Below are 17477 nucleotides of genomic sequence, written 5' to 3' on the forward strand. Positions count from 1 at the left end.
TCCTATTTACAAATATGCCTGCGCCAACAATCAATAAACAACAGTTAATGCTTTGTATGTGTCTTTAAGTAAGCGGATTTTTTTCCACTTTGTTTTTGTTTTGTTTCCCCCCCCAACCCACCAACCAGGCTGTCTGGCTGCTTGACTGGTTGACTGAGTGCCTGACTTCGTGCGGTATCAAGTTGCATTGCTTTGCGGCTGGCGGATCCCTGCGTTGCTGACAAAAGTGCCAAAGTGTTCGACATTCAGAAGCCGCTTAAGTAACTGCCACCACAACTTGAAACTGGAAATCAACTCGCAACAAGATTGCTACTTATGATTCTTGTATGTTTTTTTTTTTATAATTTTTATTTATTGCTGTTTATGATGTAGTTTTTTCTACAGTTATTATTGTGATTGCTGGTGGCGGTGGTGACTTATGTAGCAACACGTACGAGCATGACACATGAGACACTTGAGAAATTTTCCTTTGCTTCGTTTATTTGGTTTATGTACGTGTATACCGTTAGTTTTTAAACATTTTATTGGTATGACGATGAAGCAGAAAAGGGCTTTCAACTGACATCAACTTAGCTAAGCTTTTCGCGGAGTGTTTGTGAGAAATCCTCACCGCAGTGGGACATGTGATGGTTTTCGGTATGTGATGGAATATACAGTTTAATCCAATAAAGGAACCTGATAACTCTGATGACCCTGAAGAATGGAATTTGCGGATATAGGCCCGGAATGTCCGCACCCTCTATATAGAAGGCGTCTCTACTCAGTCACAAAAATTATGAAGCTTACAACATATTTTACAGCTGCCATGAGATGGTGAATAAATTTGAGATGAGATTGGTCCTTGGAGAGAGAATTTGACACCTTTTCTCCAGATTAAGCCTCTCTTCCTAGTAAACGAATTACCAGCACCCGCATCCGTGAAGAACGTGAGATCTAAGAGCAGAGTCTAAAAATTCCGCCGCCCGAGAATAATTCCGAAAAGGGAGGGAGGTGGTCTGATGATGCACGGACCAGAGACGTTTGTAGTACCAGACACCAGGATCGAAAGAGGATTTCGAGGCTAAGACTGCTTCCTACTAAGACGCAGGTGGAAATCTTGAAGCCAGAGTACACTCGAGATTTATAAGCAAACCCTTCTCTACGCTTTTGAACGGCGCGTTTGACGTAGAAGATCCCAAACCAGTGTACATAGTCGTAGCTCCCATTCCTCCAATCGACTAAGATGGGATATATAAGAATAGTACCAATGCGGCTTGAATACAACAAAATTTCGAAGACGGGTAGACAGTAGATCTATTTCAAACCGGAAGCGAAGAGCAAAGCGCAATTTGACCTGATGAAGATTTATGCGCCCAGAGATAAGAATCTCAGCGTACCGTACTTAATTTAATAGAATGGTTGTCCTACCGCTACCGATAATTACGACGGGATAAGCCTTCTCAACATTGCTCATAAAACTCTATCGAGGATATATACTGTATGAAAGAGTTCATCCCTTCATAAACTAACTGATAAGGTCATATCAGTGTGGCTTCAGAACTTGACCAAATGAAGTTTTAGTCAGGGCAAATAACTTTCATCCGAGTTCTTCAATTTGGCATTGCCAGCCTGAACATTAAGTAGAGAATAACTCTTGCGAACAAGTGCTGCAACTGAAAACCAGATCCTTCTTCTCAACGAACAAAAATCACGCTCTATAAATCGATCAAGGCAGCAAAACGAAAAATAAAAATAAAAAATAAACCAGTAAGTAGACGTGTCGGTGCGTGTCTGGTGCAAGGTTATATTTGTACAGCATCATTATTATTCCATCAAAATTTTTGCCTTTTAAGAGAACCTGAATCAGAAGTCCTCTAAACTGTGTCCAATCCGCAAAGCAAGGAAAAAGGAGTAAACAACCCAACTTTTTGCTTCAAAGCCCACAATTAAGGGCTCCTAAAAGGGTTATTTTTCAAATTTTGCAGACTGTGTATATGAACTTCACTAAAAAATTACGCACATCTAACAATTTAATAATGACTTTTTCTAGCTTCGAGCATTAAGGAGTACTTTTGTTCCCTAATGAGTTTTACGAAGTGAACGCATTCAACAGCTGCGATGCTTTAACTAGAATATGTATTAAAAAATCTGCGTAAATACATATGTACATCTCGGTAATTTGCACAATTTGTGCCCACATGAGTGCACATTAAATTTTATCAACGCTTTTGATGGCATACAAAAACGAAAATAAAAATAAATCAGGAAGAGAAACAAGCGCCAGTAAAATCGACAGCGTGAAGCTTCGAAAACTGGCGGAAAAGCACAGCAGGAGCGGAGATGCCGAAAAAGGAGATGTGTGTATGAGGGTGGTCCTTAAAATAACAACATCTAAATTTAGAATGGGCATCGCTTTATTTTGTTTTACGTACAAAATGAAGACACCCATAAATTTAAAGATTTTAATAAAATCTTTAAGGGTCGCTACCAACGTTTAAAAAAATGTATTTTTTAAAGTCGAAAAAATTCGATACAGCTTTGACTTGAAATCTGATAAATTTAACATATTATTCAAATTTAAACATATAAAATCATAAACTCGCTGAGTGTTACAGCTGGTCAAAGTTAAACATTTTTAGGAGTTTTGCTATAAAAAAAAAAATAAAATTTTCAACGCCTAAAATTTGACATGTTATTGAAACCTACCGATAACAATTCATAAGCTCACTGAGTTATAGCAGATCCAATAAAAATTTTTTAGAGTTTAAGATAAAAAAAAAAAAAAATTTTGTTCAACCCCTAAAATCAAATTTTAAATTTTGAAATTTTCGTGCATGTTTTTGGTTTCTACGTAGAACAAAATAAAGCGGAGCCCCATACAAAATCAGATCTTGGTATTTTTAAGGAACACCCGAATTTGTATATATGTACATTCATATGTAAGTGCTTCGATGCGCTCAGAATCATCTGATAGCGTGTGTAGGTGGTGAAAGGAAATTGAATTATTTTTGTATGTCTTTTTTTTGCTTGGCTCATTTGCTCTTTTTTCTTCACTGTGCTTGCGGAAAAAGGCGACAGCCTGTAAAAAAGGTAGAACAGTTATGAAGCGTTCGTTGAAAGGCGGAGTAGAATTTTGAAATTAAGGTGGGTACTGGTAGGTGGAGCAAGCAGTTACGAGCGCAAGTGCCACGGCTGGCGCTTGCAACGAGTGCGTGGAACGCACTTTTAAAATGATTTATTTTGTTAATTCGCAATACTAAAACGCTTAAGTTTGTAAGCTTCCTTTTTATTGGGGCGGCACAAACCTAATGTGGTGGCACGCTCGTATGCTGCCGCATACAAAAAAGAAAAGAAAATACGAGCAGGTTTCCTGTGCCGCAATGGAAATTAATTTTAATTGTCTTGCAGTTAGGAGCGGTCATATATTGCACGATGCGGCCGATTGCCGGACTAAGTATCTAAGTGAATGACGGGCCGACACTGGCAAGCACTCAGATAGACAAGCTGGCCAGCAGCAGTCCGAATCGGGCACAGGCGTTAAGTTGCCAACTGTTTTTCGGTTGCTATTTTTAATTTGTTGCCTCACTTGCCGCATTGCCACAAATGCTCACGCGCTCATGTATTTATTGTGCCACACAAATAACGCCGCTGGGCATTTAAGCTGCAAACAAACACACGCGCACACAAATTTTGCTAGCAAAACAAAACGAAGTTGCAACACAGGCAAAGCTTTCAAAGTTTTCCTCACGATTTGGTAATTCCCACCTGATTTGGCATAGCACACACACTCACACACACACACACAGCGCAGCGCACATTTAAATGGCTCACACACGTGTGCGCTTTGGTGGCACACAGAGCGTTGTAATTTGTTTGCAACATGCAACATTCGTGCCGAAAATTGCATGCAACACACAGCAGAGAGCCAGGGAATAACGAAATAAATGAAAGCAATTGCCGCACAAAATACGAGCAAGTAGAATAAGAAGCATTTGTGAAGAGTTGGGGTGGGGGAGGCACGCAGGTGGTGCACAGACCAATGGACAACTCAATGAGCGCGCCGAGCGGGTATGGGGCGGTGAAATGATTGCATGCCAAGCCAAAGTGTGTAATTGCAACGCATTTGTTTGCGCAGCAGCAGTAACAACAAAAACAGCAGCAAAGAAACCGAAATTGAGTGCAGCGCACATAAACACATTTGTAGCAGCAGCCACGACAACAAAAACAAGAAAATGAAACAACGCAAATGAAAAGCGCTACAATAACAAGTTGAAGAAAAATTGGCGAAAATTTAGTTGCAATGCGCGTTGCATGCCACATAATGTGTGTGCTGGTAAAGTATAGAAGTGCAGCACACAACATTTTGGGGCATGCATTAGAATTGCGCGGCGCACATCCACACATACGCACACACATTCGGGCAAATGTAGTTATTGAGGAAATAGTACGTTTGCTCCTTTGTGCCACATTTGAAATGCGAATGCGACCACGCAGAAATTTAATTGATTGGGGTCATGCCACACACAAATTACCAATGGTATGTATGTATGTATGAGCGCACAAGCCTTTCAGCTGTTTGGAGTGGACCAGAGGATGGGGATGTGCTCGCTGCACCCGCAAATGAATGCGCATCATTAGTGTGCAAAAAAAAAGTGTAAGTATGCATACAAATGTGCATTAGAAATGTGTGCGGGTAACGCACTCTCACATGTGTATTTACTTGTACAATTCATTTTACTAGGCGTTGACGTCGCTTTATGCAAAATTAATGAGTAATTTTATGGGAAAACTTTGACAGGCAGCAGGCATGGCATTTCATGGACGAAAGTGTAGTGCAGAATGTTTAATGGAAATAACTTTTTAGTACATTTTGTCGTATAAAATATTTTGGTACTCTTGAATTTTCAACATGTCTGCTATTCTAACTTTTTAGTACTAACTAAATGTCTTTTAGTAATTTTTTTTTTTGTAAATTTAGTTGAACTTAATTTTAAGTAATAACGTTTGCAGTTCCAAGGCCAAAAATAGAATTTTAATTTGAAATCTATAAAATAAAAATACTAAATGTGTTAATTTATAGCTATTAAAGTAAAATAAAATTTGTTTGATGCTTACGACTAAAATTTTTGCATGCCCATTTCTAAGGAAAAAATTTTCATATTTAGTTTATTGAAATAATCCACTCAATTTTCTGAATTTACCTAATGATCAAGTGAATTTTAAATAAAATTCTTTGGTACGAAATTTTTAATATTAAATTTTAAATACTCCGTGTTTGCATAAAATATGCATCACAAACTTACAATATTTTTTATAAGTTTTAGCCCTTACACATTATTTACTAAATTTCGAGAATTATAATTTATGTACAAAATTTCGAGTACTAAAACTAGGTATGTACGAAATTTCGAGTACTAGAATTTAAGTACTGAAGATCGAAAACTCAAATTTAAACACAAAATGTCGAGTACAAAAATTTAGATATTTACTAATAATTTCAATATCTAAAATTTAAGTACTAAATTTTGAGAACTAAATCTTAAGTACCAAATTTTTAGTAATAAATTTCGAGTGCTTAAACTGAACAAACTGTAACAAATATTTGGCGATCACATTTTTAATTACAAATAGTCTAATTTTCAACGTCTCGGCTTATACATAGTTTTTATGCTCGGCTTTAATTTTTTGTTTGTTTTTGGTTACGTTTCTTAATAAATTCAAAATATAATCGGCGACAAATATTAAGTAAATAATGCTTCTCTTACTTGTTGGCTAATGACATTACAAATTTATTTAGAACATAATTTTAGTACACACAAATATAATTTTCAGGAGGTACGAACTTTCAGGAAATATAACTAAGGATCGTTGTCAACACAATTTCAAAGCTAACAGTTGCGAGAAGATATCAGGTGACACATCAAAATTTGACCAGGGAAGTGACTTGTTGGGCCAAGTAGTATCAATATTATCCCTAACTGAATTGGGACCTAAACTGCATTTAAGCCTACTATCTACATCGCCTCACGATACATTACGAGACAGTAGTACTATGGAAAAAAGGATAGAGAACGGTAGAAGGTTTAGTGCTGCTAAGATATTCGATTCATCCTTCTCGGTCGCTTAAGCAGTAAGTGAGCTCGGAATTTTAATATTCGGAAAACAAGAAAAACATATACTACTCAAGTATGCCTGTAGCATAGTATTCTTTGGAAATTGTCTGTCATTTGCATTTTCTTATTCCGATTTCCGCTTACTGGGGAAATGAGTTTCAATATTGAAACCAAGAAAAGCGACGTCAGTCGCCGTATTAGCAAACTCACAGAAAAAAAACTCAAAATAAAAAACTCCACTCGAGAAACTCTCCGTGAATGAATAGCGTATGGAAAGTTGAGTGAGGTCACACGCGCTTACGGCGTAACTACATATTCGGTGCGAGTAACTTATAATTAAATTTAATTATAAGTTTTTGAAGCATAAAAGACACGAGCAGCAGAAAATAGAAGCTCGAAACTAGAGTCGCGTATTGAAAAACCGCATTGCGATTACGAAAGGAGTAAGAGCAGCGGGCTTAACATAGTTTTTTTGCAGTTTCCTGCATTGCACAGCGGTTTTACCAGCCTTTTCAAAGCATTTACTGCTGCAACGTTTTTTTTTCTGCGGCGTCTGCAATTTGGTTGAAAGCAACGAAACTTTCAATTTGCATAAAAGCCACCACAAAAACACAAAATCTTGAATAAAAGTGTGTAAGAAAATACTAGCAAATGCTTGAAAGTTGGAGCCTTCTTTCATTTGCTTATAGCAAGAAGAGGAAAATTTGTGGTAAGTACTAGCAGCGCAAATGGTAGACGCGATGAAATCGAGCGCTACAACAATAGCGCAGAAAAAAAATCGAAGAAACCCCTTCGTCACACTGATACTTACCACTTACTCCTTTCTTTACTTATTTGCATCGTGCATAACTTTTACTCCCTATTTCCACCCTTAAGTTAGCCGGAAAACGCGCGCTAAATGTCTGCTCCTGTAACTCGGAAGTGTACTGCACGCTGCACTTTTCCACAACAGCAAACAAGTGCATGTTACTTATGTTTGTATGTATGTATGTATGTATTTATATGTAAACAGCAAGCAACGAGTGCAAAAAAGTAATAGCCGGCGAAATTCAGCTCCTGCTGCTGCCTTTGTGTAACGCTGCTGCTTCTGCTACCAACATTTTTCGCCAAATTCGATGTTCAGGCATTTTACGCAAATTGCATTGCTCACTGCTATTTACCCCATAGAACTGGCGAATTTTCTTTTGGAGAGACAAATTTACAACAATAGCAAAACAAATGCCCTACTTGCCATACAAAAGCGACCCCGTTTCAAAGAGTTGAAAGATAGTAAATAAATAAATAGAATCTGTTCGGCTGGGTCGGTTAGTTGAAAGAAACGCCGAATCGCTTCAAATAAAATCCAACATAGACTAAAAAGTAAAATATTTTGTAAATCATTTTACTAAGAGTTTGTAGAACTTAGAATATTTGGCCAATATTTGCAGCAGTGATGTGAAAATGTAGTTTAAAATCACTTTTAGTTCGTCAGGCCACAACACCATGATCTGTTAGAGCTGTCAGTCTAAAAAATCATTTCTAACTCATCGAAAGAGTAGTCTGGCAACCCGCGTATGATCTACAATACAGCTTGAACGCACTAAACGATATTATTCTAGATAACACACAAACGACTGCTGGGGAATATGGAGTGAAAGAGGATCCACCCGAAATCGACGCGGGTGCATTGCCGGTTCGTAAATTTAGCACCGAAGTCGAATTTTCTAAGCATTAGAAAATAAGTTTTCGAAAATAACAACACAAACAAAATCTATCAAAATCAGCTTTATCAACTTCCGCACTAAAATCAGTGTTGCCCTGTGTTATTGGAAGTCTTCTGAAGAGAAATGGAGTTTCCCGATCGAAAAATATTGGTTTCCAAAATTCTATACCATTTCTAAGAAAAAGTGTTTTTCCACATAAAATACATGGAAAACTTCATGGGCTTTGAGGCAGTTTTAAATATATACATATATCGTCAGCTAAGGATGATAAGGTGCCAAGTGCATTTCTTGAAATGGTTTAGGAGAGACGAAACATCGATGCAGTCTCGTATTACCTGACATTCTGCATCAAAAACTAGATTTTGAAAAAAAAAAACATGGACTTGGCACCTTTTCAAGTTTAGGTAGCGAGCTTTTTACAAAAAAATACGGGTATACTTTCTTTCTATTTGGAATGTCCTAGGGGCTGAGAGCTTAACTTTTTTAACATTTTTTTGGACCACCCTAATATACGGGATCGAAAATTTAAATAGCATTTTAATAAGCATTTTAGGATTTTTTTCGTTTATTTAATGCTTATTATTTAATGAAAGTGTAGCTCGTTATCTATTAAAAACCATGTAAGTCAAAATTGTAAATTTCGTACAAAAATTTGGAAAATTAGCAAAATTCCTTCAAAATTTTAAGATTTCTAATAAGATTCTCTAGAAATATTCTGAGTATGCAGTTGTAACCCATACAATTTTATTTTAACAAAGTACAAATTTCAAGTAGCTAGGACTTACTATTTATTTTGGGCAATTTTTTTGTTGTTGTTAAAGGTCTTGCTCACTTTTCATTCAAAAAAATGGTCGAACATAATTTATATGGAAGAAAATCCGTGTACGAAATTTGACCAAAAACCAAAATGCATACTCACAAAATAATTTTAAATTTTGATGCAAATTTTTTAATAATCGTGGAATTTTTAAAAATGTTCTACAAAACTCGACATTTTGGTTTTCAGTAAAATATATTTTCAAATAATAGACATTTTTATTTTTCATATTTAAATTTAATTTTTCATATTTAAATTTTAATTTTTTATATTTATATGTATAAATTTCACTCGATCGATTTCACCCTGACTGTATGTAACTCTAAAAGGGTACAAGTATTTTTCTTACTCAGTGAGCTTTATTTCCATACTTTTCCCACACTATGAACTCGAAGCTCAATCGATCATTTAACCTACCGCCCCCCCAAACAAAAAACTTTAAAATTTTTACATTTGTATGATTGAAATGTGAATATCGATAAAACTACTTTCCTTTGTTGTGGAAACGCTAAAAGCAACAAAGGAAATTTTATGTACAAAACTGCTTTTTTTGAATGCAAGGAAGCTGGAATGGTTACAACTAATATATGAAAGAGTTGAAAGAAGAGGGAAGAGAAAATAAAAAACAAATCAATTTTATAAATAAACTTTGACTCGCAAAAAAAAAATTGAGGGTGGAAAGCTTAAAAAAGTGTGAAATAAAATAAAGGGGAGAGCTAGTAAAAAGTCGGTTAACAAAGAACAAAAAAGGTGCATAGTAAGTAATCAAAAAGGGATCATTGCAAAAACTGCAGTTACGGCCAGTGCGAAATGCTATGGCGCGTGCACCAAAGGAAAACATTACGAAAAAAGCTGCGAAAGAAATTTGAAAAAAAGGTGCCATAGTATGGCTGAAATAAATAAACTCCAGATTGGTTGGTGTAGTTTACAATTTGCATAATTTAATATGTATTAGTGCGTCTGAGTATGTATGCAAGGGAATAAATGTTAGTAAAACCACAAAGCGCCACAGAGTAGGTGTTTGCTGATTGCATTGGTTTTGGTAGTGTTGAAGATTTTGTGGCTGTTAGCTGCTGTGGTTGCTGCTGGTGGCATTGTTGTGGCCAAGGAGTGCAACAGAAGCAATGCAAGGCCAACGAATAGCCGAGGGAATGCCATAGAATAAGTGGTAGCTGGCGCGAAGGACAGTGAGCTAAAGACTCAAGTGATGTCAGTGCGAACGAGTAGGGATGAGGGTGATAGCGACAAATGCTTGGTGCAAGTGTAAGGAAGCGAGCTAGGAGAGGTTACTTGGTTAAGGAGCGCAGCAAACTGACAACCGGTAGCAAATGTAAATGTTATATAAAGTGGAGAAAAAAGATAAACATAGCGCCAAAGTGAAATGCCGGATAGAAAGTTTGTAGCGTAGTAAAAAAACGCCCGCCACAGTACCTCAGGCTGGTAGCCAAAGAGCCGTCAACTGATTCCTGCAGTTTCGCATGCAGTTTATGTAAATTCAATCGAAAAGCTTAGCTGTACTTTGGTTGCATATTTAAGCCTTGAGCTGTGTGCGGACTGACATGCCAAGACAGGCATAGAGCAAGGAATTATGGAGTGTGGAAAAGTAGCAGTTGCATCAAGGTTAAGAAGAAGAAAAAAACGCATGCACGAGAAGAAATGCAACGAGGTGCACAGAATATTTAGCATAGATTGATTGATAAGATTGAATTGATTAGAACATTTTTATGTATTTAAAAATCTTTAGAAAAATCAAGGCTATGAATATTTTCAATAAGGCCATATGTTTTTAATTTTTAATATTAGTAAGACATTTTTTAGCGTCAAAATTTGTGCAGTACAAAAATTATAAGCACTAAGAAAAAAATTGTTTGCTAAAAACACAAATAATAAGAAAAATTACTTTACAATAAACCTAAAAGAGTTTTATTAAAAAAAATACAATTTTAGAAAAAAAAATTTTGCAAATTTCGGAAAATAAATTCTTACATTTGCCTTTTATTTCAATAAAAAATTAAATAAAAAAATTTTAGGAAATAAAAAATTAATTGGAGAGAAAAATGTATACTACTTAAGCAACTATTCCTATTCTGCATTAAAATATTATACATTTGTTAAAAAATAATTAAGAATTTAAAATAAATTATTTCCTTAAGATGCATTTAATCGCAAATAACTGTTTTTAACTAAAAACGGTTAAAGAAAATAATAATTTAAATTATTCGAAGATTAGAAAGCGCTTATATTTTTAACAAACTTTCCTACAAAAAAAAAATAAAAATGTGTCAAAATAAAAAGTAAAAAAAAAAATACAAGGCGAACTTAGTGGGATCGTCGGTTCGAATCCTACTGAAAGAAGTCTGATGAGGAAAGAAATCTTGTTGCTGTTTCAAACTGGTTCAATTTCCGCTACTTTGAATTACAGTTAATAACATGCTGACATGAAGTTCGGATTATTGGAAGAAACTGCGAAAAAGCAGGTGTGCAGAGAGCATGAGAAAAATGTGCTAATGGCTGCCAGTTCATAATATAAATTTCTACGCACGCATGTATATGTATATGCATGTTTCTCTGCAAAAAAAGGACACAGCTCAAAATTGAAAAAAGCAAAAACCGTGCCACTGTTAAAGACCTTGTTTCTAGTCTAATCCTTATCTAATCCTTACTATGTACTTTGCATTAGTACATTAGTAATCTTTTGCTCTTACTTTAGTAAGCATTAGACGTGCATTAGACAAAGATTAGGGACATGAGAAACTTAATAGTAGTAATAGTTTTTTTTTGAGTTTTGAGTTGTGTCGTTATTGCAGAGGACCATCAATATACTATATGTACATTAATTTATCCGAATACATACGTATCTCAAAATCGCTTAGTGAAGATTAATGATCACATCTTATTCACAGCATTTGCATTAACATATCAACATTATGGCGCTTTAACTCAATCCAAAGCGCGAATCAACCAGCCTTTTTCTATCCTGGCCAGCCGCCGCAGCCACCAGCGACAAGCGACTACACATATATGTATTTAGAAATTAAACTCACCGCTGACTTTTCTGCCAAACTGACAGGCGTTCGCGGAATACGCTTGTCTAGCAACCATCGCTCACTGTTAACCTACTTAATTTAGCGCCTGCACTGAGTGGCATAAGGCAGAGACCCGAACGAGGCTGCGTACACAATACAATTTATTTACCATAAGTCGAACTGTGGCGTCTGTGCGAAGGGGAGCAGAAGGAGCGCTAAAGAGCTACAGTAACAGAGCTGGAGCTGGGCGTCAACTTCTACTGCTTCTTTTTTTATTTTTTCTGTTGCATGCGCGCATTAGCGCAAAATGTCAAATATGACAGCTCCACTGACAAGCGCCAAACGTTCAGGAAAACAGCAACAAAATAAAGGCGGATAAGCAAATGGGCGACCAACCGCATTAAATAAATGTGTAAACCAGGCGATTGCTAAAAAGCGAATCATTAAAGAGTCTGCTTACTAAACTATTTTATGGGCAGTTGAAATGCAAAAAAAAGGTAAATATTTTTAAAACAACATCTAAAAATTTAAAGAAAATGAAAGTAAAAAAGCCAAAAAAATAAAATAGGATTCTAAAAATTAAATGATATAAAAAAATATTTTTTTCTTTTCAACACAATAAAATTTGAAAATTAAACGAAAATGAAATTAATGTAAAAAAACAACTTAATTAATAAAAAGAAGAAAAAACACAAAATTGCTTTCTAAAAATCAAATGAAATTTAAAATATAACAAAATCTGAAAATTAAAAGAAAATTAAGCTTTAACAGGCAACATTTTATGTAAACAGAAAAATAAAATAAGTTCCCATAATTTAAATTAAATAAAAAAAAGATTCTCTCTTTAACACAATAACAGCTAAACATTAAAAACAAACAAATTGTGAAAGCAAAAATATAAAAAAATAAATAAATAAGAAAATTTTCTAAGAAGTAAGTGCAATTAAAATATATACATTTATTTTTCTTTATAAAACAATAAAATATAAAAGAAATTTAAATTAAAAATTAAAAATAATGTAAATTAAAAAAAAAAACATGTAAGAAAGTCTAAGTTCGGGCGGGGCCGAACATTAAATACCCGGCGCAAGTATTACATATATGCCTTTTCACCTTTCCGAAAGCTACCGCTACATGGTAAGCCAGGGTGTATCAATTTTGAATAAATAAGCGTCCTTAAATTTCGAAATATTGACGTTTCAGGCATTTCTAAAATTTACCGTTATATGAAAAGCCGTAATTTTAGTCCGATTTCAATAATTTTGAACGTTTTGCTTTTATGTGGCAAGCACAATAACCATACCGAGTTTGGTACAAATTGGTAGAACCGTTACCGAGATACATATATGTGATCATAAGTGGGCGGTGCCACGCCCATTTTCCAAAATTTTATGATAAGCGTATTTCCTGGTAAAGAATTGTTGCAAGCATCAATTTTGAATAAATTAGCTTTAATATTTACTGATTTATCGAAGATTTCGTATTTCTCCAAATTACCGTTATATGGGATGTGGGCGTGGTTATTGTCCGATTTTTGCCATTTGGTATCCTGTACCAAGGCCAATAACTGTGCCAGGTTTGGAAGAAATCGGTGCAGCGGTTGCCAAGATATACACATGTAACACTAAGTGGGCGTGGCTACGCCTATTTTTCAAAAATTTATAATATTCTTATTTTTCGTCTAAAATTTATTGCAAATATCAATTTTGAGTGAATAATCTTCGGTAGTTACTAAAATATCGCAGTTTTCGTATTTCTGAAAATTACCGTTATATGGGAGGTAGGCGTGGTTATTGTCCGATTTTGCCCATTTTCAATACCATCCGTCCTACGCCCGAAAGAAGTACACGTACCAAGTTTCGTTAAGATATCTTAATTTTTACTCGAGTTATCGTGTGCACAGACGGACAGACGGATCATTTATGTATACATTTGTCTATATCTATCTCGATTCGTTTTGCCTGTTACAAACAACCGTTATGTGAACAAAGTTATAAGTTGTGCACAAGTGCGCTCGGGTATAAAAATCCACTGCCCGAGACTCGAACTCGGATCACTCGAGTCGACACCTGTGCTTTGCTAACTTGGAAATTGCGACTGCTGTAACGACGCGAGCTAAATGATATACAAATGCTTCATTACAAAATAGCTTTTCACCACGAATGCTGAATGAGAGAGCTTGTTTTGTAAGGCTTTTGTGCTAGACTAACAAAAGCCTTTCGAACTACCTTGTCATCTGTCCTTCATAAAGCACAAAAAGCTAGAAAACATGCGGGCATAATTAATTAAATTTTGGTGGAAATCTCTACAAAGTCTATCAGCCCGATTAGCCGTCATTCAGGCTTGGTGGCCTTAGAGCCCACTAAATTTTAACTAGCTGTCTTTAGAGACCTAGACACCATTTTGTGGAGCGCGGTGAAATCTTTTTATGTTAAGCCGGTTAGCATCTGGCGGGAATCTTTAAATATATATATATATTTTTTAATCTAAGTACAATGTTAATGGGTTCTCATTCGGAGCTCCTTGCTACATTTAAAGCAGCAATCTGGATAATTGGTAAAAGGTGACGCAGAAAGTGGCAGGTAAGTTGCTCTTCCAATCCACTTATAACAATGCCCCTTCTCACAACCAAAGCTTTAGTTAGGGTTCAACTAATAATATACTTTTTTTTCATTGCAGTGTTATATTTTACATGATTTACACACCTATCCGCGAATGCACGAATATACCAATTTATATACTTACATGCATAAACGTATATACTTATTATGAATCTACGTACGTGTAAATATTTATCTGTACTTATATCTTATTAACAACTTTTCGGCTTTGTACAAAGTCAATGTTCATTAAAATCAGATCAAAATATAAATTTAATTTAACCGCACGCGATCAATTACTTACATTTTATGCAATGGAGAGCCAAAGAATTTATCTACATAAAATAGAGTAATTTGTTGAGAATACCGGAGTTATTTTTCCATTGGAGTTTAATACAAATGATTAAAAAATAAAGTGGACCTTATTATATGTAGGAATATCTTCAGAGATGACGCAATGAATGTTATCTTTGCACTTTTCGCACAAGAATTATTTAATCGTTTTCAAAGGCCACAAGTAATTTAGGAACCTTAAGTCTATAGAAATTTAATGATCTTTTCCGAGCGCTTACATATGAGTCATTTATTTTGAGAGGGGCACAAGTCACTTGACAGCTCTTGTCAACGCTTCGGTTATTCGTTCAACTTCATCAACCAAAGGTAAAAGATTTCGTCATAGTTTATGACGAGAGAAAGATTTACAGATGCGTTCGGTTACAAGTAGACGGTCATTTAAGCACAAGAGGTACGAAGTGATTTCTGTTACTTTCAAAATAAACGGCACATATATGTATATATTCTCATGATGTGTACGAGTTAGGGAGGTGGAGTGGCTTAGAGGGAAAAGCCTTTCATGATCATCGTCCAATTAAAAACTCTGAATATTGTAGTATTGTGTAAAATATTCCATGCAACATTTCTCAAACTTTCTCTATCCGCCCCTGGGGATGAGTTGCCAGTAATCTGTCACATGATTTTAGAAACAACGGTATTTTTTTGTTCCAATTGATCCATGCTCAATAGACCGCAGTTGAATAAAAAGTACTCAAAATGCGCTGTATTGCAACGTAATTAAAATAACTTCCTACATGAAAATGCGATTTTCATGTTTTTGTGCTATCAATGATTTTAGTAAGTCGCTCATAAAAACATCATCCTATAAATAACAGGCGATCAAAATAATTATTGGCATTGTTTCGGAAAATTCGGTGAAAAATCTGCTCTCGACATGAAGTACTCTGCGTACGTAATTGTCGTCCTTTGTACGCTTAGTGGATTATTAAGGGTAAATATTAAAGAATCTCTAAACGAAGCTATGAATTTACTAGAATCAAATTTCAGGCTGAGCAAACATATACTGTGAAAAATGAGAGATTCGAAAGTTTCAATGGCATGAAGGAGACCGTATTTCATATGAGTGAATTAAAATTAATCGGACGGCAACGTCTAATTAATGGCACCGTCACATTCGACGACGACATGGCTAGCGACCACTATAAAGCCCAAATAGAGCTATTCTCCTCACCACAGGGCGATGATCAGTACAAGAAGTTGCCTATGGGTGTGCCGCGCACCCCTATTTGTGAGGCTATGAAAGATTTGTACACCAAAATACTGCAGCCGTCGCTTATTGAGGGGGAAAATACCAATTTCCCATTTATTCCTGAGGAAGGTCTTTGTCCTATACCGAAAGGTGAATACTACATAAAGAATGTGGAGCTTAACATCGACTCTTGGCCAAACCAAGCACCGCGTGGAATTATAAAAGCAGTGTTAACGCTTTTCAAAGACGAGATAAATGTCGGTGGCGGTACATTGTATATACGTATCGAAGATCGTGAATAAGCGCAGGAGATAGCGTATTGACTTTGGTAGTTAGTACTTAAAAATTATTAGCTATTGAATATGAAGTGAATATTATAAATAAATGTGGTAGTACATACATACATAGGTACATATTCGTACATACATATGTTCGCAGCAAATAATTAAAATTGTTTTTAAATTGAAATGAAGTGGGGCCTAACTGGGAAAAAAGATTTTCTCATATTTAGAATATCTTAAATCAATTTCATAAATAACTTAAATGAAGTTTTACAATATGGGTCGGAAACAAATGCTTTATTTGGAAAAGGGTCGCCAACCGTGTGAGTGTTAATCGAAAGAGGTATGGGAAGCCAGGTAAATCAAAATATGCTTAGGAAGGTTTTGTTTCGAAGATAATTTTATAAGAAGTTATCACCAGTTAAAAAGCCTACTTAAAATTATTCTGTTACCTTAATAAAATATTACGATATGGACGTCAAAAAATATATTCAAATTTAGGAGTACCATAAATTTCTTTATGACCCAATGATCGGATCCAAATTAGTATGGGACCACCTTGAAACACCATCTTTCCGATAAAAGAAGAATTATCAAAATCGATTACCGCGTGTTCATAAAAAAATATTCCGACGAAGTGATAACTTACCCCTTTTTTGGAGTCGGTCAAATGGCCACCCTATGAATGTAAACACCGCCCTATGTCTCGTAAAAAAAATCCAGTGTCGAATTTCCACAAGGAATTAAAATGACAAAAAGTTTATGCCATTTAAAAAAAGCCAACATTGTCATTCAAAAATTTTGTCATTTAATGCCTAGTGGAAATCCAGCGTAAGTCTCTCCGAAAAAATTCTTAAGCAGGGATCACACGATTTGCACATTTTGGCAGCTACAGGGTGGTGTTGTTCGGAAATTATTTTATTGAGCTGAACTCAAATTTCTAAGCAACACCACGCTGTGACTGTCGAAATATACAAATCTGTACAAACGTACAAATCGTGTGATCTTCGCTTCACAGTTTACATATATCTACTGCCCATAATTCCAGCATCGGAGCAAACATGGCCGAAAACTGCAGGATCACTTTAATGGTTAGAGCAAGTGCCTTCCCCTAGACTTAGGCCAAGGGCAAGCCGATTGTGATGCCATATGCAATATTTGTTCTCCTGCGAGTACAGACGTGCATTTTTTGTCGTAAGAACGCCATGTAATAAGCCTAGCGGTTTCACAGAAGGAGAGATTGCCCCAGCGTTCTTTTGCTGCTTGGAGTGAGAGAATTTGTGTTGTCAGCACATGACTTTAAAGCTTTCAAGGCCGCTTAACTGTCAGAATTTTTTCCTTGCGCCTTATGATTACGAGCCGAGTGGCCTCCAGGACATGAGTCACTTAATACTAGTACGTTTTTTTTTTTTTTT

At 35.7% G+C, this 17477-nt stretch overlaps 2 protein-coding genes across 4 annotated transcripts in view; one reads left to right on the forward strand and one right to left on the reverse strand.

Moving 5' to 3' along the window:
- The window catches only part of LOC118744576 (leucine-rich repeat-containing G-protein coupled receptor 6-like), a 175025-nt gene that overhangs the window by 52189 nt on the left and 105359 nt on the right, over window positions 1-17477 (reverse strand). The window lies entirely within an intron of this gene.
- LOC118744577 lies at window positions 15442-16138 on the forward strand. Its single transcript, XM_036477701.1, has 2 exons — window positions 15442-15523; window positions 15580-16138. The coding sequence occupies exons 1-2, from the start codon at window positions 15467-15469 to the stop codon at window positions 16081-16083; spliced, it is 561 nt and encodes a 186-aa protein (XP_036333594.1). The 5' UTR covers window positions 15442-15466; the 3' UTR covers window positions 16084-16138.

Source organism: Rhagoletis pomonella, unplaced genomic scaffold (genome assembly GCF_013731165.1).
Source record: "Rhagoletis pomonella isolate Grant_MI unplaced genomic scaffold, Rhpom_1.0 Rhpom_scaffold_00008, whole genome shotgun sequence".
Lineage (NCBI taxonomy): Eukaryota > Metazoa > Arthropoda > Insecta > Diptera > Tephritidae > Rhagoletis > Rhagoletis pomonella.